The following is a 23,093-nucleotide window of genomic DNA, read 5'->3' as shown; positions in this document are numbered from 1 at the left end:
GGCATGCTTTTTCTTTATATTTTTCTCCTCAGGAAATCTCTGAGTGCCTCTTGGGGGAAAACACTATATAGAAAACCTATAGGAAAACCCCAAGAGTAGTGGAGAAAATAGAGGAAGAAGTTTAGACCTACATCAAGAAATAAAGTTTGGAGATAACAATTCAAAACATCTATATAACTGGATTGAGGAGGGTACGGGGGGGAGAGCAAAGAACTGGACTTACATAAGACATGGACAGAATTTTCTCCTCCCATGCCCACTCCCCTAAAGGAGGAGTACATGGAAAGCAGTTCTCTTTTAGATATCTTGTCATTACTCAGAGAAGGGACACTATAACATGGCAAGTTACCACTGCCAACCTTTAACTTTTATAATCAATACTAGTCAGCTCAGAGCAGCCCTTGCTTAGGTAAGAGAAGAATTGATGAAGATTTTCTTTATATCATCTCCCTTTATCTCCTCTAGTCTCTCTTCATTGTTCCTTTCAAGCAAACAGCATTCAGTTTAAGTGCAACTGTAAATTGGATGTGACCGATAATATTGTGTGAATTGTTGACTGTCTCTCTCTGGTGATGAGAAAAGCTCTACCAATGGGGGAGGAAGAGCACACAGATGGAGTCCATCAAACAAAAAATACAAAAAGTCACAAAAAGGGGTTGTGGGGAGGCTTCAGTCCCTAACCCAACAGCTTCTCCAACTGGTGAGCAGGTATCTGTACTGGCATAAAGTGAGTTCTCTGACTTTGGGATTACAAGACGTTCTGTTGCACATGAATTTGGGAAACATTCTTTCACCTAAAATTACACTAGCTGCACATTTGTATAACTGCTCCAACGAACTAATTTCTACATGGCAATTATGTTTCACTTCATGCTAACTGAGCATGTCTGAGCCAAGTCAGGCTACAATTTATCACTTTTGCAATGGACTAGTTGAAAAGATAATTTAAAGAGAAGACAAAACAAAAAGCATAAATGAGTTTGCAACAAATATGTAACCATTTTCAGAGGGCCTCTGAAATGATATGCACATGCAAATCAGACAACTGCATCCCTGAACTGCACACTCAAAATGGGTTTTGTACATGTAAGTAATATAAACACAAATTTTGTATATATATAAGTAGGAGAATCACTGCAAATTTGGGCCTTGATCTTTATCTATGGAAACAGGAGTTTGAGTAGCATTATGAGGAAGTAGTATTAAAATAAACCAGAGAAGGTCTAGACTTTTTTGGCCCAGTGGTATTTTCCTTCCTAAAATTTCTTACATTAACAAAGATGTAACTTTTATAAATCTACATAAATCCAGTATTTAGCACAAGTAACTTGAAAATCCTACTGCAAAAGTGCCACGTTTTGTTATAATTGCCATTGATGCAATAGTTGTGATGGTTAATTTGTTAATTTGACAAGCAGGATCTGGTTACTTTTTGAAGTGAAGAAATTATAGATTTCAGGGAATTCAGAAAATGTAACATCATTCCTAGTTACTTTGTGTCAAGCATTTAAAAGATTGTGCACACTCCCACATGATGAGCTTACCCAAGGATCACACGAATTCAATGCATTTTTAAATCTGTTAATGCAGCCGTTCTGTAAGGACTGCACTCCAATTATTTCTGTACTTGCAGACCAAAGGAAGAGCGCAATTGCTGTAAGCATGCTTACTTCATCAAGAATAGACTTAGTGCCCTCTGAAAAACAAAAAGAAAAACAGGCTGAGCTTATTGTGAAAAGGTTTTAGAGTTTGTTTAGTAAATCCTAGTGTACTAGAATAATTCACAACAAAGAGATATACTAGAAAAGACTTCAATTACGCTCAAATACGTGCCTATTCACCACCACCAGAGTCACATTTTTACAATTAGTGGTAGTGACTGATACAGTTGAGGTTGTTTAAGATGATTAACTCTAGTCTAATCCTCTCTTTTAAACTGCTTAAAACTTCCTGAAATCTCCACCTATGCAGCCAAAATTATTCATGCTTGGTCTCTGGCCACAGGTATATTTTTATTGTTTTTAAAGTTTAAACAAATACAACTATGCTATTTTTGAGCAGAAAGATGGTGGAAAAAACATTATACAGTCCCCATTATAACCAAGTCTCTTGTAAACCCTTTCAAAACAGCCTCTGCAGCTGAAATGGCTGGCATGTAGAAACCTAAAATCTAGCATGGGAGTAGCCTGCACTAAGGAGAAAGGTTCTTGAGTGTTGTGCTGAAAATTAGTTATGATTTGACTGTGTTAATAAGCCTGTTAAAATCATACCGTCCATTTTGCTAAACTGGCGAAATGTGCAACTTCATTCTGTCCTGAAAAGTGAACTGAAGGTATGCAAACCCTTGCCTCAGTGCATGCACCTTGCAAGGAGTTAAACGAAATCTCATGAAGTCCACAGAAGGTCTACAATAAGTGTCAGTGGTGCTTGTGGAAATGGGGGCTTGAAGGCCCTTAAGCCAAGGTGAAGTTGAGAGAGATAAGTTTGATGAGACATACAACTAAAGAGGCTACTGAAAATCAATATGGGTTTGGCCTGGAAAACTTAATCCAATGATTGTTTCCTCTCAAAGATCCTAAAGGAGGGCATTGTGTAATTACGCTCTTGGCCCTTCAGATTTCACATGACCACTTCTGCCAAACTCTTTCCCCCCCTCTCCTGTTCAATCTATATTTCAGGCTATTTGGGGGTGTAATGAGATGGTTTTGGCAGAGATACACTCGGTAGGCAAATTACGTGCATCTCTGGATCTCTCTTTTGGGTCAGACATCATGGATTGTACCGCCTCTTTGTTCTTCTAGGGCAGAGAAGACACTTGGATTAGAGGAAGCTGACTGAAGTCAGTGCAGACAAGATGGAGATGCTGCTGGTAGGCCAGGGGAAGCATCTATGGGTTGTGGCAGGGGTATGTTTTTTCCCATTACTGAAAGGGTCACTCAGTCCTTTGTCAAGGAGATTTACAATATGGAGATGTTTTTGGGTCCTCACTTCTCTGATTCCCTGGTGATATCAGTGGCTAGTCGTTTACCCCTCTGTATTATGCTAGACTATATTGTGATCAATTCTCTGATGTGAATTTGCCACAGTCAGCTATGCCTTTACTACCTTCACATTGAATTACTCACTGTGATGAAGACTACATGAAGCCTATTATATCGATTCTCTTAAAGCATCACTGGCTTCCAGTTTCCATGAACCACATTTCCAGGTATTGAGTTTGAGTTACTGCACACAGCTCGATACAATTATGGCTCTGCCTACCTGAGACACTGGCTCTCTCCCTATGCGCCACTTTGGTCACTGAGATCTGATTCTCTCTGGGCAGGCAGATATTTTGGGGTAAAAGGAAAGAGGGGATAATCAAAGATGATTCCTAGTTTATGGGCGTGGGTGACATAGGGGAGGATGGATTGTCAACAGTAACAGAAAGCGAGGAAGGGTTTGGGAAGGAAGACAAGGAGTTAAGATGGTTGTGAGACATCCAGGAGTTTTCAGAGAGACAGGCTGAGATGCAGGATTGGCAGAAGAGAGACAGGTCAGGAATGGAGAGAGAAATTTGTGAGTCAAAGGTACAGAGATAGTAGTTGAAGCTGTGTGAGTTGATGAGGTTACCTAAAGAAAATGTGCAGAAACAGAAGGTAAGTGTGCCAAGCCCTATGAGAGACCTATGGAAACAGGAGAAGGGTGGGAGACCTGCTGAAAAAGACACTGAGGAAATGAGTGGAGAGATAGAAGAGAACTGATTTGTAAAAACCAAGTAAGGACAAGATTTCAAGAAAGAGAGTATGATTAATATTGCCAAAGGCAGCTGAGAGGTCAAGAAGGATGAAGATGAAGTGTGCTGCCCTGAGATAAGGCTGTATTATTCTAAAATCGGCATTGTATTCAGCATTACATACATTTTATACATTATAAATACAGTTCACTATAATGCAGAGTGTTTAGGCAGGCTTGTGTTAGCGCATAGATCTTGTCTCTGTTTTACAAGCTATGCTTTGTTAATCACAGCTTTTTGTCCCCATAAACCTAACCTGATATGTAGTCTATATTATATTATATACAAACACGTAACATTCACTTCTCCAGAACAGAAGCTTTAGCTTTAAGCTGCTTAACTGGTTGAGAGTAAACTGTTTACCTGGTTGGGAGTATTCCAAGACAGATGCCAGAGTGCTGCGGATAAGACTGGTCCATTGCTTATGAGTTTCCTCAGTCTTGGCCATTGGAAGAGTTACAATAGTTTTTATTGCCTGAAGAGTTGCACTGACTGGCGGTGAGACCTGATTATCCACTGATTTTACTGCAGTTTCTTTCAATACTCTTGTAATCAGAAACAGGATTGTAGGTAATATTGTCATACATCCTGAAATAAAAAATAAAGTGCATTCTTGCAGTTAATTCTAATACCAGATATGGTTCACAACTTCTTTATATTTCCTTAGTGGAACATCTCTTGCTAGCAATGAATATACCAAAATGTACTATAAATTTATTTATGTGGTAGTAAATATGATTCAATAATATTTTAACAATTAAGAAACATCTTATTATAGTCCAAATGTATTATATGACAATTTACATCATTTGGAGTCATTTGTGCTAATGAAGTTAAAAAGCTATCAGCAATTCAGGGATTTATAACTCAGCCATTAAAAATCTGTTCTAGGTTGACAAGAAACGATTTTTAAAAATCCATTAAAGAAAGAAAGGATGGTCCAGTGGTTAGGGTACTAGTCTGGGACTGGAGAGATGCAGGTTCAATTCTTTCCTCTGCCCAGACTTCCTGTATGAGCTTGGGCAAGTCACCTAGCCTTTTTTATGCCAGTTTCCCATCTGTGAAATGGGGATAATAATATTTCCCTAGTTCACAAGGGACAAATACAGTAAAGACTGTGAGATGCTCAGATATTATGGTAATGGGGGCCACAAAGCACCAAAAATAGATAAATAACTAATTCTTTCCCCGATTAGGGCTTCTTTTGCATCCCAATTGGAGCTAAAAAGAGCCCATACACATAGAATTTGTACTCATCCTTCCCCCAGCTCATACTTAAAGCCATGAGTCTGGGCAGATGGCTTTCTGGCTGAGAAAACCTGGCCAAAATTCCTCGTAGCAGTCATCAATATCATTCCTTAACTGGTCTGAAAGGTCACTACTGAATGCTCCTCCTCAAACACTCCTTTACTCAGTCATCCCTGAAAGCAAGAAAAAATGGGACCAGGAATCAAATCATAGGCTCCCGCATGGCAGCAGTGCAAGACTCTGGGCTGGCTTATAGAAAATTTTTATTTTTAACTAAACATTTGCCATCCATTAATCACTAATTTGGACTACAGGCCAAGTATTTTTCAGAAATTATTTTCTCTAGAATTGTTATTAACTTTGCACCTCACTAAGGGCTCAACCTCAAGAAGTGCTAAACATCTGCAATGTCAATGTAATTTCTTGCAGACGTGAGAGAGGCCTCTGCTGTATTAGAACGAACAGGGCATACAGTACAAGTTTTGATTTTGCGATTTTCCTGATATCCTGTGACCTGAAAAGTGGGCACCCTTAAATTGCTCTAGAATCCAAACCTTACCATCAATAAATTAGCTTCACTTAAAGTGGTCTGCAACAGAGGTAACATTTTTAGTTACTGCTGTATAACTTGGTCATTTCAAATTACAGGATTTGTCTTATGTTTCTCATAAAACCCATTCATTTATGCATATGAAGTTATAGTAGAGTACCGGCTGGAGAGCACAGAGAAGGCAGGTCAGATAGGATGGTAACTGTGGCAGCCACAAGGCGAGCACTTTCTTCAGAGAGCTGGGGTTTGGCAGAAACATGACTTGGAGAGTCTGACATTTTTGGGCTTAGCTGTGGCATGTGCCGTACTAGGATAAACATTAGTAGTTCCATGGCTGCAAAGACGAGAGATTTTCCAGGTACAAGGCCACCACTCTCACCACCTTCTCCTAACACAAGGCATGTTTCTTTTTCCTTTATGTCGTCTTCATCTGCAGTGAAAGACATTTGGTTAAATATTAAAAAAACCCTAAATAACTATTAGATAAAATACACTGACAGGTAGATAATACTTTGAGAAGAGCTAGAGGTTCACATTAATGTATAATGTCAGACAGATCACACAGGTTAAGAAAAATACTACTTTTAAAGTTAACATGTGCTGAGGGAGTTTTAAATTGTCTTAAAGGTTTTGTGATCGTAACAATTGACTTAAAAATTTCATAACGAGCCCAGAAATTGATAAAATTTAATAATTACAATGTCTGAAAACAGTTGCTGTGTTTCATACTTAAAAAACTCATGTGGTAAAATTATCATCAAAAGATGCCAACTTCTGCATGTTGCCAGGCACAATGTCGTGTGAAGTATATTAATACAATAGTTTTTTTTCTTTATCTTAGTTAAACAAATAAGATTTTTGTAGAAAAAATATTAAAGTGCTATTCCAATCTGAAATGTGACTCTAAAAATAGTATTGTGGGATTCTGTGTACTGTCTCTATTATGTTAATATCAAATGTGCTCAGTTTATAAGATTTTCTTCTGAGTGGCAGACTTACAAGCTATGTTCTCTCCTTTGCCATTGTCAGTAATAAAGTCTAGTAATTATGCCCTCAGTTCCCCTATGCAACTCCACTGAATCCAAATGATGTTTTAGGGAACACATGTGCTGTCCCATTGCCTGCATGGGTTTGGAAAGATGTAACTTATTGGGGTTTAATAAACAATTTTATTGATGCAGAAAAAGGAATAAAATGCATTCCACTCTCTCTTAGCTGTGTTGGTTCTTTCTACAGCACTAACAGAAGTAAAAAGCAGTAAGCCCTTGCCCTGCCCCACAGTCACCCTGAGAAAAGGTGTCAGTGAAGATAACTGAGGGTATAACTATGAATACATTGAACAGATCTGTGGGATAAGTAGGAGCCATTTTTACCTAGTCAGTTTTCAGAGAAGAACCACACTTTAATAAATCTGAGTTCTTCTCCCAATTAGGAAATTTGTTGCTTTTTTCCTCTGTAAATGCAAACAACAGTTTTAAATTTGTTTGTTTTTAAAGTCTTACTTAGTGTGTTCCTTTTTTCTTGCAAGTAATCTTGAGCTGCTCTCACTATCTGCTGGACAACTCCTGTAACTAGCAGCTGGACTGAAGGAGGATCCCAGGTCAATAAGAGTCGATGCATCACACTCAGAAGTTCAACACCAAGGAGCTAGAATAAATTAAAATATTTTTTTAAAATGTAAATTAAAAGTGAATGGTTCACAGACCCCTAATTATCAGCAAAAATGGTTTCTGGTTAATCTACTGTTATTCTTAGCCATAGAATATTTTTTTCTCAGTTTTAAAAAGCACAGTTCCTTCGGTACACACTAATAGTGTTTTTCAGTTCACTTCTGAGAGAATCACTTTTGCATATGCCCCACCCTTTATCCTGTTACATCACTGATTTACTCTAAGGGCGTGTTTTTCACTCACCATAACCTGGGATTTTTTAAAAGAACAAAAATGGTTAAATCTAATCCCAAGTGTGTGCAAACTGTGGTTTAGGAGGTTTACACTCGAGAAACACAAAGGATTGCTAGTAGGATTGTTCTCTCATTTCTGTTTTAATGGTAAGATTTAAAAGGAGAAAATTTTTAAAAAATGGGCAAGTGTGCCGATACACAAGCCTAATGGTATTAAATGGATGTATGGTTGAGTTTGGCAATTTACTGTCTTTTTTTTTTAAAAAATATTTTTTCACCTCAACTGCTTGAAAACTAATGTTAAAGTCTGCTGGGGGATATGGAGATCTGATGCTGAAGGGAAAGCCTCCCACGGCCAAAGTAACCAACCACACACAAAAGGGGACAATGATATAACTTTGCCAGATTTATCCAGTAAGTAGTGTATTTTCCCCACAAAATAATAAATAATTAAAGCCCTTGTAAACACCATAAAGCTGCTAAAGGATGAAGACCCATGAAAACAAACTATCTGAATACATCTGGGACATGGTTGTGATAGTATGATAGAAGTGGCATTAGGCCCATTGAGTTTATGTGAGCTGAAACATCTTCTGAATGGTTGACCGTGGCTTTTAAGCCACTTACTCAAGAGCAGGGGAGGGGACAACACATAATTGTTCACCCTCAGCTCTGTGGCTAGCAAAAATCCAAGTAATTGTAAATAAAAAAGAGAAAGAGTACTTGGTCTGCAGTGTTGCTACAGGACTTCCATAGTACTTTCCCTATAAAGCTTTCTGTTCTACAAAAGTGTACAGTCTCTGTCAGAGATAATCATAAAATAGATCGTCTTCTGTGATTTATCAGGCATTAAGGAAAAGAGAATGGGGTGATAAGTCCAATGCCATGATCTTCAGATTTACTGAATTGCTATTAAAAATTAAATATGAGCCACCAATTAAAATGGAAAAGCTTTTTTATAGAACCCACTTATTCCTACACCAAATCATCATGGCAAATTAAATAAATCTCCTACCCTCCAAGATATAGCAATATATTTCTGCTATGACAAACATTGAGTTTTGTTTATAAAGTTTTCCTTCTTGAATTCAGAATTCATTTCTCTCCCTAGGAGAATCTAGTACGTTAGATATTGAACATAATGAGTAAAGAATATTTCCAGTAGAGCTGCTAAAAGTTTTTTGACTACTATTATTTTTCATTGAAATCTGTTCTTCATTCAAAAATGGAACTTTTGAAAAAACATTTCTAAAATACCTACTTTTGAAAATTTAAGAAATTTTTTTTAAATGAAATAAATATAGCACATTTTGTGTTTTGCAAAACGTTGTTGGAGCTTTTCTGTTATTGTTGTTTTCTAGTTGCAACTTTAATAGGTCAGGTTTAAAAAAATCACTGCTGAAAATTTAAGGTAATAACCAATTTTTAAAAAATCTACAGAAAAAGAAAAAATTGAATCATTATGAAAAACAACAAAAACATTTTGAATTTGCCTACATTTCAGAAATGTTTTTTCCCCTAGTTTTGGACCAGCTCTAATTTTCAGGGACGTGGAAGTAAACAGAATACAGATTAATCACTGAACATTTACACACATGCGCATCTAAAAACAGAATAAGCCACTGAGATTCCAACATCCGTAACATATTGCTAGGGCTATGTACTATACCTGATCCTCTGCAATATGAATTCTAGCACAAGGGGAATCCAGTAAAGTATGCAGTGCCTGTAAACAAGATGTGACGTGTTCAACAGGCTCCTCAGGCCTGGGGGAACAGAGGAATTGTATACTAACACCTGAAAAGAAACACAAACAAATCTTATTTCTATACCTATATGATGAAGGTTGTTTTATAACATATTTAAGAATTTAAACAATGTGGAAGTTAGGTTTGTTTGAGGGTTTTTTAAAACACAATAGTTATACTCATGATTTATTTTTGCCATTGAGAGAGATTCTGTGTGTTAAAAATGCCAGACCAGTCACTTTTTTCCAGTAAAACCAAGACTGAGACAGTAAATAGTAAATAATCATGGTCACTAACCTATAGATCAGGAAAGGAAACTAATTTTTGTCATTTGCTTTTGCAAATCCATACATTAAAAATCTGCCACTTTTAACTGTGTTTTTAAGTTTCTTTATAATACAATATTTTAACTGGAAAAAATAAACTGCAATAGAAGAGATTTTATTTTCAGGTATGACCTAGATATACACAATTCTTCAACAAACATTTGTATTATTATTACAAATGTTTAAAATTCAAATACTCCAATTACAGTACTTTCACATGCAATCTCTATAAAGAACTGCCACTATTTAAAGAAAGAAAAAACAACATTTATCTTTTAACAACTGATGTGTCTCTGGGTTTATTGTACAAAAGTCTCAGAATTAATTATACGACTGTCAGTGCAACAGTTTTACTAGTTATTTGTATAGCATGGATCAAAAACTACTGAAAGATATACACAGATAAACATAGAGCAGGGGTTCTCAAACTGGGGGTAAGGACCCCTCAGCGGGTTGCGAGGTTATTTCATGGGGGGTCACAAGCTGTCAGCCTCCACCCCAAACCCCGCTTTGCCTCCAGCATTTATAATGGTATTAAATATATAAAAAAGTGTTTTTAATGTATGGGGGGAGAGGGTCACACTCAGAGGCTTGCTATGTGAAAGGGGTAACCAGTAAAAAAGTTTGAGAGTCACTGACAGAGCGTACAGCTAGGGCATATATTCCAAATTCAGCAAATCTATACATCTAGACATTTCCACAGCCCCCATCACTATAGTACCTGAATGCCTCAACTACTAACGGATGCTTTCCATACAACACCCCTGTGAAGTAGGAAGTACAGTACGATCCCCAATTCCACACATGACGAACTGAGGCACAGCATAAACCAAGTGTCACACAGGTCTTTACTGAATAATGATCTGATCAGGAGGTATAATCAGGAGTGCTGGAACAATTGTTTTTTTTGGGGGGGGGGCGGCTGCTGAGAGCCACTGAATCAAACTGTAAACCCTGTATATAGTGGAAACCACTTCAAGCCAGGGGGTGCGGCAGCAGCACCACCAGCACCCCTGGGTATAATTTAATCTAGCTCATGATTCCAAAATTATAGAAAGAACACACGTCTAGAGAACATAATTGTATCATCAGAACTGTAATAAATATACTATATGTAGATACCTAATGACTTATTTTAAAACATAGTGTAACAATCAGATATAAAACTAATCTGGAAGATTTCATTAAAAGGACATGGAGCAGTGTTTTTCACAGCTATAAAAATCATTTTGGAGAAATGGGTTGCCAGACTGTAAGTGTTGGAATGGACATATGGTCCATTTTAAACTGGCTAGATTTCAAGATGATAGTGTCCTTTTAATGCAACCACACTGTGGTATTAAACTTTGAAATATGATATCATAAAGCTCTTACCTAAAATCAAGTGCATTCTATCTTTGTTTATCTCTGGCAAAGATTTAGTGGTAGGTGGTGTTCCAGGTGCCTGGTTTAACATGATGGACGAGGCACGTTTCTGTGAATTAGGCATTGCTGCAGCTGCTTCTTCTGGTGACTCAGAAGCATTAAATCCTGCACTGTTTAGCCAGAGTGCCACTGCATGTAGGATTGGAGCCCAAGAGTTCCGGTAGTGCAGTCTAGCTGTATCAATTGTCTCTGGAGTGTAAAATGCTCCACCTGTTAAATTAGCATAAAAAGTAGGTGTGTGCGTGAGAGGGCATATATTGTAAGTACACCTCTACCCCAATATAACGCGACCCGATATAACACGGGTTCACATACAATGCGGTAAAGCTCTGACACGCTGCTCTGAGCAGTGTGTTAAGAGTGCCAGGCTGGGGCCAAGGGGTTGGATAAGGGGCAGGGAGTCTCGGGGGCAGTCAGGGGCTCCCCCACCCCACGGTCTAGGAGACAGGAGCTGTTGGGGGGGCAATTTTGGGGGCCTGGCAGTCCCAGAGTGGCCAGGGAGATTAGCGGGGGGTCGGGAGCAGCCCGCTCCACTTCCCTCGCCCCGGCCCCAGCCGTGTCACTCGGGGGAGAGGCTTGGGGGAAGGGATCCCCCTGGCGTTCACCAGCAGCGGCGGAAGCGGAGCAGCCTGGCCCCAGCCCGCTCCACTCCGCCAGCTCCCAGCCGCAGCACTCCACTTCCTGCCACTGGTGAGTGCAGGACCCTTCCCCAAACCCCGCCCCCCCAGCGACACGGCTGGGGCTGGGGCAAGGAAAGCGGAGCGGGCTGGGGCCACATCGCTCCACTTCCCGCTGCTGGTGAGTGCGGAGGGCATCCTTTCCCCAACCTCCACGCACTCACCGGCGGCGGGAAGCGGAGCAGTCCGGCCCCAGCCTGCTCTACTCCGCCAGCTCCCAGCCGCGGCGCTCTGCTTCCCGCCACAGGCGAGTATGGGGGGGCATCCTTTCCCCAACCTCCCCGCACTCACCTGCGGCGGGAAGCGGAGTGCTGCGGCTGGGAGGTGGCGGAGTGGAGCAGGCTGGGGCCACATTGCTCCACTTCCCGCTGCTGCCGGTGAGTTCCTGTCAGGGGGCGGGGGGGTAGGGGGGTGGATAGGGGTCAGAGTAGTCAGGGGCAGGGAGCAGGGGGGTTGGGAAGAGGGTGGGGTCCTGGGGGTGATTAGGGACAGGGGTCTCTGGAGGGGGCGGTCAGGGAAAAAGGAACGGGGGGGCCAAAGCAAGTTTGATATAACGCAGTCTCACCTATAACGCGGTGAGATTTTTTGTCTCCCGAGGACTACGTTATATCGGGGTAGAGGTGTATAAATATATAGGGTACATTTGCTGATGTAGATATTCAAGTTTGATCTTTGTTACTGCTACTTGCAGCACAATTCTCCACATCAACAGGACTAGCAGCCGTCTGTATCATTATGGCTGTCCCCATACCACTTCCTGTTCTTTGATATAAAATGTTTTTTGCTAATAGATGATAGAGTGAGACTAAATTTCCTCTCTGTCCTAACTTTTTTCTATGCTGCATAGGACTGAGGGAAATCCACAAGACCTCAGAAACTGACAAAATAAAGACAAAGGACCAGGAGGATACAATGCAATCCAAGAAATATCAGCAAAACAAAAGAAATATTAGACACCCTAGAAACCTTAGTCATAAAAAGCCAAGTACTGGCTCTATATCTGAGTCTCTCTTTTCCTTATTTAAGGAAAAAAAAGTTAAGATTTCTTAATTATGTCCCACTTACAAACAACAGCTTAAAAACAAACACCTAAAAGTTTGAAAAATCTGTTACATTTGTCACTGAATATAAACTCTCATTAATTTATAATTCATTTGCAAAGTTATTAAAATCCAACTAAATCTTTTCCATGGAACCTTAACCTGGTTCAGCTGTTTACAATGTTATAGTACACTGTAGTTCTATGGATATATTACACCCTTCCATGGATTAGAATGCAACACTTTGTTGATTTCCTCACCAGTGGCCCCAAGCTTTCTTACATTTGAACCAGTGTTACATGTACATATCAGTATTTTCCTGAGTTGGACTGTGAGCTTTTCAAAGCAGGGACCTTGTTTCTTCATGTGTTTGGTAAAATACAATATATGTCACTCAGTCTAAAAGACCCTCAATCCTGCAAACCTGCCTATGCTTAACTTTAAGCACAAGTTGTCCCATTGACTTCAATTAATTTACTCACATCTGTAAAGTTAAATGCATGAAAGTGTTTGCAGGACTGGGGTATGTCTACTATTATTAAAATAATCAGAATGTGATCATTTATATTATTGTTCACACATGTAATCTATTATTCAATTCTCAGTCATTGTTTACTAATGTATTCTCATCTATTTTAGTTCTCAGTCATTAATATTTTCAGTGTGTTTTTATTATTCTAAAGTACAAATTTAGGCTAAAACTTCAAAACATGTTTGACTACCTTTAGGCAGCTAAATCCATGTCTAGTCATCTAAAATAAAGTTGCCTGGTTTTCAGAAATGCTGAGCACTCACAACTCCCACAAGTCAACGGAAGCTACAAATACTCAGTATCTTTGAAAAATCAGACAACTTTATTTTAGATAACCCTAGACATGGACTTAGGTAATCCTGGAAATGACTAATCATGTTTAAAAAAATGTGTACTTTATATTTGATATAAACTATAATCAGAGAAAAGGATAGTGTAAACTATAAGTTATGGGGAGACTTTGGGAATTAAACATATTTCAAAGACTTGTTTCATTCAATTTAAAGAGTGAGCAATTTTAGAATGAATTACACTTAGAGAATCTTTGTGTATTTTACTGTTGCTATAGTGCTCTGTGGAAATAAGAATTGCAATGAATGCTAACAAAACTTGATCTGTCTCACTGAAATGCCAGAGAAAGCTATGACTAAGTTTGAAATTCAAGTTAAATATATTAGATTTGTTTCTGAACAGAATTTAGAAACTTCCCTTGATTTTCTTTGGGCATGATCCTGCACTCATTCAGGTCAGTGCCAAAGTTCCCATTAGCATTAACGGTGAAGTTTCAGGACTTTAGTGAAAATGTAGTGTTATGGTTGAGATAACGTTCTATGAGTTAGTTAATCACTAACTTTACATTATTTCATCCCATTTATAGAACAGTTATTATAGGTTGTAGATATTTTATCATTTGTTCTACTCCAATCATTTCAAAGACTAAACACGGCAACTAACACAACCCGACTCTAGAGACAAAGTGATATGAAATATAGCACCAAAAGACATTTTCAATTGTTGTACATTTTTCTAAAGTAACTTTTCTGAAAAAACAGAAGCAAAAGATGTTTGGGATGACATACGAAACTCAGTTGTCGTTTCACCACACAGCAGTAATAGGTCATCTCAAATGTATGCTGATGAAACTTTATACCACCACACAAAACATTTACCTCAGCCTTAGGATTTCTGTCTATACATAATGAAAAAGGTATACATCCAAGTGTTAGAGTTATGTTAGAGTTTCTGTAAATGCAAAACTAATTTGGGAAGCAAGTAATTTACAGAAGAAATTCAAAATTCTTCCAACAATTCCTTACCAAGATGTTCATTCTGTCTTTCATAATCATAAAAAAAAAAGAATTGCTGTGCTTACCATCTGGTGGAAGCTGACTAGCAAATTCAGCTGGTAAAGTCAAAAGAGCATAGTCTTTCAATGCAGCTAGCCAAAGGCGACTCAGAATAGGCAGCTCAGGTTGTACAAGTGTTATCAAACTGTCTGGAGGTAGCTCATCTACAGTACCAAAATCCTCCTCCTCATCATCCGTATTCTTTATTGCTCGCTTTGGTTTGGTCTCTGCTTCCTTTTTAATTTTCATAGCTACAACATACACCTATAAAAACAGATACAAAATTTTTGCTTTAACATTCTAAAAAGAAAAAAGCCTTCTTTCAATTAAATGACAAATTGCACTTGTAAATGACCTTTATTTTAGCTATTGTGGAATATCATGAATAGTTTTACATTTTTGTGACAATCTGAAAATACTTTAAAAATACTGCAAAATATCATACTGGAAAATGTTATGCTACGCAACAGATGGAAATAAAGATAGGAAAAATAGAAAAGCTATTAGGTTTTATCAGTCTATATTTCCAAGTTAAATCTGAGTTTGTTGCTAACATTCATAGCACAGTAGCCAATCTGGCTACTCACACTTTTAACCTGAAGAGTGTCAGTTAGGGCTCTTCTCACAGAAAATGCACCAATTTAACTAAATTAAATCTATTTAGGAACAAGTTTAGTTACCTCAGTGCAACTCACTTATGGGTTTACTCTTAAATCAGTTTAGGAAGGAATAAAATCAATTTAGTTTCATTCAGGTCACTTTCTGTGTGTAGCTCAGGCCTTGTGAATAAGTGTCCCTTTTTTTTTTTTTTTGGATTGTGTACTGTTCTTTAAAGGGTCTGTAAATTGGTATCTGTGATACCCAACATGGAGGGGCTGAGGGAAAATTTTTAAAGCACTTACACAAGGACACATTACGCAAATAAGGAGAAAGATTGGGGGAAAAGATTTGCAACAGGAACAAAAAGCAGTGTTTTTAGAAAAGAAATGTAGCAGACATAAATGAACCCACACAACAGATGCTTTGCTTCAGATCAAAGCTGAAAATAGCTTAACACTACAGGGCTGAAGTGCTAATACTTTCCTTATTTTCTCAAAATAACTTCCAAGGAAATTAAATGCAAGAGAACTACAGTATGTTAATGTAATAGAGAAAACAAAGACCTGCTTGTGCTCAGCTTCTTCAAAACACTATTCACTACTTCTATTCTGTAAAGTAACACTTTATAAAACAATGCACAATGGCATGTATAGCAAAGTTCACACAAAGTGGACTCTTTAATCAGTACTTTTATTTTTGCATTATAAAATGTATAGTGCAAATGGTTTCAGAAAAGCTTTAGTAAGACCTGGACCAATCTGTGTTCCATTTGGCACACCATATTCAGGGTCCTCTGTAATAGCTTTCACGTCACATATGCTCATTAAATACACCCACGTTTAAAAGGTTATTCACAATACAGTAGTTCCAGCCAACAAAAAGAGCATCATCACCATTAAAAATACAAATAAAAATGTTAAATTAAACCCGAACATTTTTACAACAATATTTCATCATTTAGATTGTCTTGCAGCACAGTATTTAAATTTTAAAAATATTTTCTGTCCAATAATTTCTTTTGCTCACTATCTCATCTGACTCCTATATTAACTTTTGGCCTGATTTTCAGAGTTACTAGACTCCCATTGCTCCTATCAACTTCAGTCATAGTTGTGGGAACTCAACCCTTCTGAAAATGAAGCCATTTTTCTACAACTTCATCAAACTACTCACACTGCTAGAATGACAGTTCATAATGCTTAGCCAAATATTCAGATAGTTTCTCTTTCAAGTCCCTTTTAATTTAACCCATATGGACATCCTAATTAGTTACCATACACAATGTTATTTGTGAAATCCATCATTTTTAGATACTTGTATGTTCCTTGGTATCTTACATTCCCAAACAATTACTTGAGTAGCCCTGTAGTTTATTATTCTCTTTTTGGGGAATTCCTGGCAAATTAGTAGGGCCCTACCAAATTCACGGTCCATTTTGGTCAATTTCATTGTCATCGGATTTTAAAAAACCATAAATTTCATTATTTCAGCTATTTAAATCTGAAATTTCCCGCTATTGTGATTGTAAAGGTCCTGACCCAAAAATGAGTTGTGGGGTGCTCACAAGGTTACTGTAGAGGGGGTTGCAGTATTGCTACCCTTACTTCTGTGCTGCTGCTGATGGCAGCGCTGCCTTCAAAGGTGAGCAGCTGGAGAGTGGCGACTGCTGGCCAGGATCCCAGCTCTGAAGGAAGCGCTGCTGCCAGCAGCAGCACAGAAGTGAGGATGGCATGGTATTGTATTTTTACCCTTACTTCTGTGTTGCTGCCTGCAGAGCTGGGCCCTTAGTCAGCAGCCGCCACTCTCCGGCCGCCCAGCTCTGAAAGCAGCAGCACAGAAGTAAGTGTGGCATGGTATGGTACTGCCTCTCTTTCTTCTGGACTGCTGCTGGCGGGGCGCTACCTTCAGAGCTGGGTGCCCGGCCAACAGCTGCCGCTCAGCTCCGAAGGCAGAACAGAAGTAAGGGTGGCCATACCATGACCTCCCGCCTAAAATAACCTTACAACCCCCCTGCAACTGCCTTTTGGGTCAGGACCCCCAATTTGAGAAATGCTGGTTTCCCCCTGAAATCTGTATAGTACAGGGTAAAAGCACACAAAAGGCCAGATTTCACAGGAGTATGGGGGGGACCAGATTTCACAGATTTGATACTTTTTTCATGGCCTTGAATTTGGTAAGGCCCTACTAATTAGCTATGCTTTGATTTAACCAGCTCATCCTTGAATTTTGTTTTTAAATTAACAGAAAGGGCATGCGAAGGAAATCAACATCTGACAGAGTTTGGAAATTCTGGGGGGGGCACGGGTGTGCACAAATGGGTCGGATGGAGGAAAGGTGGAGCTGTGGGGCAGTCATGGGGAGGAGAGCGAATAGAAGCAACGTGACAAATGTGGACAAGTTAGATAGAGAGAAGATGACGCACTCCAGAGATAGGCATGGAGAACCAAAAGCCTGGAGAGAGTGGGAGGAAGTCAGAGTAGCTGGAAAGATAGAAGGTTTGGGGCTGGCTGGCTGGTCAGCTGGCTAAAAGGATGGGAAGTTGCAGCTATGCTACAGTAACTAATCTGAGGTATATGGTAAATATTAACGCTGAATGTTTACCTCAGCCCAGGCTTTCAGGACTGCCAATTTTTCCATAGTCGTGGCACTCTCTCGATAAAGCTGACTGGAAGACCCCTTTCCTGCTTGCACTTTGTCCAAGGAGGAGACAAGGAGATTGTGAACTCGGCGAAGATCATTCAGGTCACTTACAACCTCACTTCCTATCCACGTGCTACATACCTAAGCAAGAATATTTAAAAGCATTCTGAAAGGGTTTTTTGGAAGGAATCATGCACAATGATACCTGCTCAAGCAAGCACAGATTTTTATGACAAGTTAAAATCTTTCTGTAACATAACCTAATAGCCCCCTTTGACAAACAACAGTCTAGCTATGTTTTTCCTTCTCATGATACTCTAGACCAGCTCAAGTCAGTACTTACAAGCATAAAGTGGGTGTTTGCAGAGCTCATGGCATCTGCAATTTATAATGTAGATACCTGTAAAGTATGTCATGTAATATTATGCAGAGATATTTGTGTTTATTTATGAACCACAGTAACTAGTAGAAACAATAACATTTTTACTCTGTTCTTGAGTATGTCAGCCTTATCATGAAAAATACAATTTTTTTCCATCACATTTGTTTTGAATTGTGTACTAAATACTAGCCCTTTTAAAAGTAACCTATAAACAACTTTTTTTAAAAACCTAGCAATTGTAAAATTACGTACTAAATGTCCTCAAAATCACTAGAATAAGAAGGGCTTTAAAGCACACTAACAACTTCTTTCCTGTTTCAAGTTATTTTTTAAAAAGGGTCCATTTATCCATATGTTACCATGTCTGTAAAAGGTTTTTTCCCAAAACCATGTCCTATAAAAGTCAATAAAACATTTTTGGGACTATGAGTGTTTCGTTTGTTTGGTTGGTTTTTTTTAAATTAAACAGATCCTTAAGATTTAGACATCATGCAGACCACCTGTTCAGCACTATACCCCAGCAACCATCCTCTTAAATACAATCACACACAGAAAGCTGTAACACCACAGAAAGGAGCCAATTTATAGGGGTTCCATAAAGTTAAAGATTTCCAGTGGGAATAATGTCTGTAACAAGCCTTGTGACAATTACTAGCTTTGTCTAAACTGAGCTGAATAATGCATCTTCCCCCAACTCCTTTCCTGGAGAGAAGAGCTGTGAACTGGGGTTATTTTCCAGTATTCCTGCATACTGATAAGATGACCATGGGAGACACATTATCTCTTTATGACACCCAATGCCACCTAGGAGATGGGAAAGCACTTTTCCCTCACCTTTATTATTGAGTCAAAAGGCACCTAAATTCCTCCTCTCCCCAACAACATCTGCACCTCGTCAGGTTCCCCAGACAAGTTTAAGGGAACAGATGTCGCTATGCTTCTTCTCAAGTAATGGAATCTTCCACTCCTCTGCAAGGGCTGTGTTACAATGTGATTTTTATACCGCTATGTCATCTAGAGGAGGTGACAGCAGAATATTCACACACATATGAACATGAGAGGTAGGCACAGTAGAATCTTAACTCACTCCATCATAAGCAGTGGTAGCAGATTCCCCTTACACCTGGAGGGAAGGTAGTGGAAGAATTTTGTGCATCTCTTTCCCTCAATACGGGCAGGTGACAACATTTTTCCTGGACAATGGCAATTCTTTAATCCCAGTGGGGACTGTTGGGCAGGGAAGTGGGAAGAGGCAGATTCATGGGGCTCAAGTTTAAAAGAAATCTCTCTCTCTCTTAGCCTTCTGGTGCAGCTGGTCAAAAAAAAAAAAAAAAAAGGGGGGAAACATTCTCCACACAAAAAAATTGTCAATTTATTTTCTGTGTTTCTTTTAAGCTTTCCAGACCAGCTATACTTGCTGGTCAAATTCTAGGGTGGCAATGGGGCTCACTCTCCCAACAGAAGCTCCCTGTCTTGGACAGGCATAGGGAAGACTTCTATAAAACCTACTTGTAACAAATTCACAAGCCATTAGAGGGAGCTGAAACACAAATGCTAACCAAAGGCCATCTTCCTCCTCCTTAGCAAATAGCAACCCCATTGCAGTACTACCAAAAGAAAGCAAAAAACACAGTTCAATGCAGCTCATATAGGTTCATCTCACTTCTAAACGCAGATGAGGAAATTAGTTTGCAGAGTTTGTGTGAAATCATTTAAAGCTATTTTTACTGTCCAAACCTTGTCTCCCCTATTTGAGTCCCATTTGATTTGGATGTTTTGGTGCTGGCTTATTAGCAATCATCTAACCCTGCAAACTAATTTCCTCATCCTAGCACTGAATGCAGAAGAAACTTTCAATAGGGTGAAATGGACATAGATACACATGGTATCAGAATTAGATTCAGAGAGATCCACAACCTGAGTTTAAGCCCTATAATATTCAATGGTAAATCACCATTACCTCAAATTATTTCATCAGATTAAAGATATCTATTTCTCAACAGATCTGTTAGCCTCACAACAACCAAAACAAACAACACTATATGCAAGTCTCATTTTCAGTTATGGTTAGTAGCAGAGTATTGTCGACGTGCCTACTAGCCCTAGTAATGGACCAGGACCCTTCATTTAAAAACAGATATCAAAGTTATAAACCAGTATTTACATGTAGCTATTTACTACTGGTTGCAGAAAGACAAAATAAAAAGATTTCTTAATGTAATGCCCCAAAGGGTTTCTGCACTACTGAACAACAAAATATATTATCTGGAGCCTCTTTCATTGCTCCTAATAAATAGGTTTCAAATTTTTCCAGTACTGGGGATATTTACTACTATTTTTCTTTTCTCACTCTTTTTCTAAAAACAAGAAAAAAATCACATACACATACTTTTGAAATATGTCAAGTTTTTACTACATAGTCTTAATATTTTTCTCTGTACCTGGCAGGCTTTTGCTGTTATGTCAGAAGGGGTATCTTGGGAAAAAGCTGGTCTTAGAGCAGCTCCAACCTACACAAAAAGAAACAAAAATCTGATTAAATGAGGCTTACAAACACACGCAAAATGTATAGAGCATAACAAAGAGCTGGATTTGGCATCAAAACTCCATCAACAGTTATCATTGTTTTATGTTGCCTATAGAAATTTATAATACTATGCCTTTAAAAAAAAACCAACCTTTGTACTGCACCTTTCACCCGTTCCTCCCTACAAGGAGCATCTCCTTTTTGAACCACATTTATCTTTGTCACATACAAACATAGTGTCCTCTCATATTATTGAGAATCATTGACATCAGAAATGCTGAATCATGAAATTGCTATTATAGGCCTTGTTAATTATCATGGAGATATTCCCATAACAGCTATCTGTCCTGTTACTATTTTCACTATCTTTCTATAGATGCACTTAAAAACATCTACCATTTGAGAGATATTACCATTGCTATTGGTATTCCTCATTTTAACTCTAATTATCTATCAAACCAATACGATCTTTCAAAATAGAAAATAGTTTAAGTGCAACCACTGTAGATGTCCAAGATTCTTTACACATAGTTTAAACAGGTCCCTGGTAGTGGGGAGCTTACAGCCTATACTTGGTCAACTACTGCTGTTTTTAAGGTTCTGTGGCTACCAACACTACACATAAGGATTGGTGGAACCCGTAGCCTGAGACAGCTGAGCCCAGCGGTTAAGGAAGAGTAAGCCTGAAGCTAGAAGATACTCTGAATGAAGTCCCTGTTCCAAAAGAAGTGATGCCTTGGTTGGGAAAGTTTGATACTAATAAGTTGCAAAGGGCTTCACTGAAATCACCTAACATGCAGTTTGAAACAGTGCTGAGACACTGGGCTTTGGTAGTATCGCCCCATAATTTGGATACACTGCTGCAGAGCCCTGCACTGCCTCAGAGACATTGCATAGAGTCTCAACTCATGTTTCCTCAAGACAGTTTGAACTTTGCACTGAATTGACAGGAATTATGGGGAGGACCAGGGGACTTTCAGGCATTTTTTCTGGGACAGGATTGTTCATGGCAACATCCGTGAGCAAATCTCACAGGCTGAGGCAATCAGGAGTCTTTCTCAGGCACAGCATGAATTGCGCAATCTATCAGGGACATTATTCAACTGAATTCTGAACATTTATAGTCACTGAGACACTTCTCTATTTTGAGAAGGAAAGGCAGAGAGAACAGAACACACACAAAAATACAGCAAAAGTCATCTCAGAGTTTGATGTGCTAGAGAACTGCATTGACTGGTAATATAGACTTGGAGGTTGAGAGTGAAAACAATGGTCTCAGTGGAGTGGGAGAAGGTGGGCATAAAAAACAGGATACATCAATATGGAGGCAGAACTTGGGCCAGAGCATAGTAGGTATTCTGAATGCTAGAGAAGGATAAGTGGACTCGAGGCTCTGGATGCACTGACAACTCAGCGCTATCCTCAGGAAGAAAGGTCTCAAGGAGCATGCAAAATTCCCAATCAGGAATGGAAGAAGGAGACGCAAAGACTTAAAAGAATTAATTACACTCCATTCTGGAAAGAGCTGGTGTACCACAACTGAATTTTGTTTTCTTTTTAAAGGAGCAGAGCAATGAATACCAACAATAGAGCACTTGCAAAAAGTTATGGGGAAAAGGCTAAGTAGTAAAGCATCATGAGATTCTGGATGCTTCACAGCTGAAGAGCTGGTTGAAATCCCAATGAAACAGACCACTAGAGCAGGGAGGATAACTAAGCAGCTCAGGAGGCGTGGTATTAAATTGACCAACTGGAATCAACACCTTATAACTCTGAGACAAGTATAGTCAGAGAGCAATTTCCTTGTATTTGGGTATGAGCAGGTCTCTGGTGATCTTTGTGATTGCAGTTTCACTGAAGTGAAGAAAGCAGAAGGCAGATGGAAATGGATTAAGCAAAAGCAGGGCGAGGGGGTGGTGGGAAGAGAGACAAAGAAACCAAACAAACAGCACTAACAGGGAGATTCTAGGTACATGAAATGACAGGGTAGGTGAAAAGGTAGCCAGAGCCAATGGCAGGGTTCTTCAGGATAGGGGAAGCAATGTGGGAAATCAGCCAGAGATCAAAGAGGGGTTGAAGATGGGGGGAAGGTTGGTGTTGAGAAAGAGAGAGAGTGAGAGAGAGAGCGTGCAAGCCCAAGGGAGACCCTGAAGCAAGAGGGACTGAGTCTAAGGGACAGGAGTAGGGGTTATAGGCAGACAGAAAGACGGAAAGCTCCAAATCAAAGACTGGGGTGAAGGAGGACAGAGTTGAAGCGGAGAGTTGATAAATCCTTGTCAGATAGTGTCAATCCAAAAAAAAAACAAAACAAACATGCCATGCCATGCCCTCGCTCCCCCCCCGAGTCTCCTGCACACCACAAAATAGCTGATCA

General features: G+C 39.2%; 1 protein-coding gene across 3 annotated transcripts in view; it reads right to left on the bottom strand.

Annotated features, from left to right (window-relative positions):
• Window positions 1-23,093, bottom strand: part of HEATR5B (HEAT repeat containing 5B) — an 85,114-nt gene that overhangs the window by 7,362 nt on the left and 54,659 nt on the right. For all 3 annotated transcript variants that reach the window (XM_039529299.1, XM_039529300.1, XM_039529301.1), the window contains 9 exons: window positions 20,634-20,702; window positions 17,772-17,951; window positions 14,597-14,834; window positions 10,925-11,185; window positions 9,146-9,273; window positions 7,076-7,220; window positions 5,734-6,003; window positions 4,139-4,363; window positions 1,545-1,696 (listed from right to left, as the gene is read on the bottom strand). In XM_039529299.1, the coding sequence (XP_039385233.1) occupies window positions 1,545-1,696; window positions 4,139-4,363; window positions 5,734-6,003; window positions 7,076-7,220; window positions 9,146-9,273; window positions 10,925-11,185; window positions 14,597-14,834; window positions 17,772-17,951; window positions 20,634-20,702 (1,668 nt within the window). The remainder of the gene's footprint in view (window positions 1-1,544; window positions 1,697-4,138; window positions 4,364-5,733; window positions 6,004-7,075; window positions 7,221-9,145; window positions 9,274-10,924; window positions 11,186-14,596; window positions 14,835-17,771; window positions 17,952-20,633; window positions 20,703-23,093) is intronic.

This window comes from Mauremys reevesii, linkage group 3 (assembly GCF_016161935.1).
Source record: "Mauremys reevesii isolate NIE-2019 linkage group 3, ASM1616193v1, whole genome shotgun sequence".
Lineage (NCBI taxonomy): Eukaryota > Metazoa > Chordata > Testudines > Geoemydidae > Mauremys > Mauremys reevesii.
The sequence above is the reverse complement of the archived record's forward strand: the minus strand, read 5'-3'. Positions and strand labels throughout refer to the sequence as shown.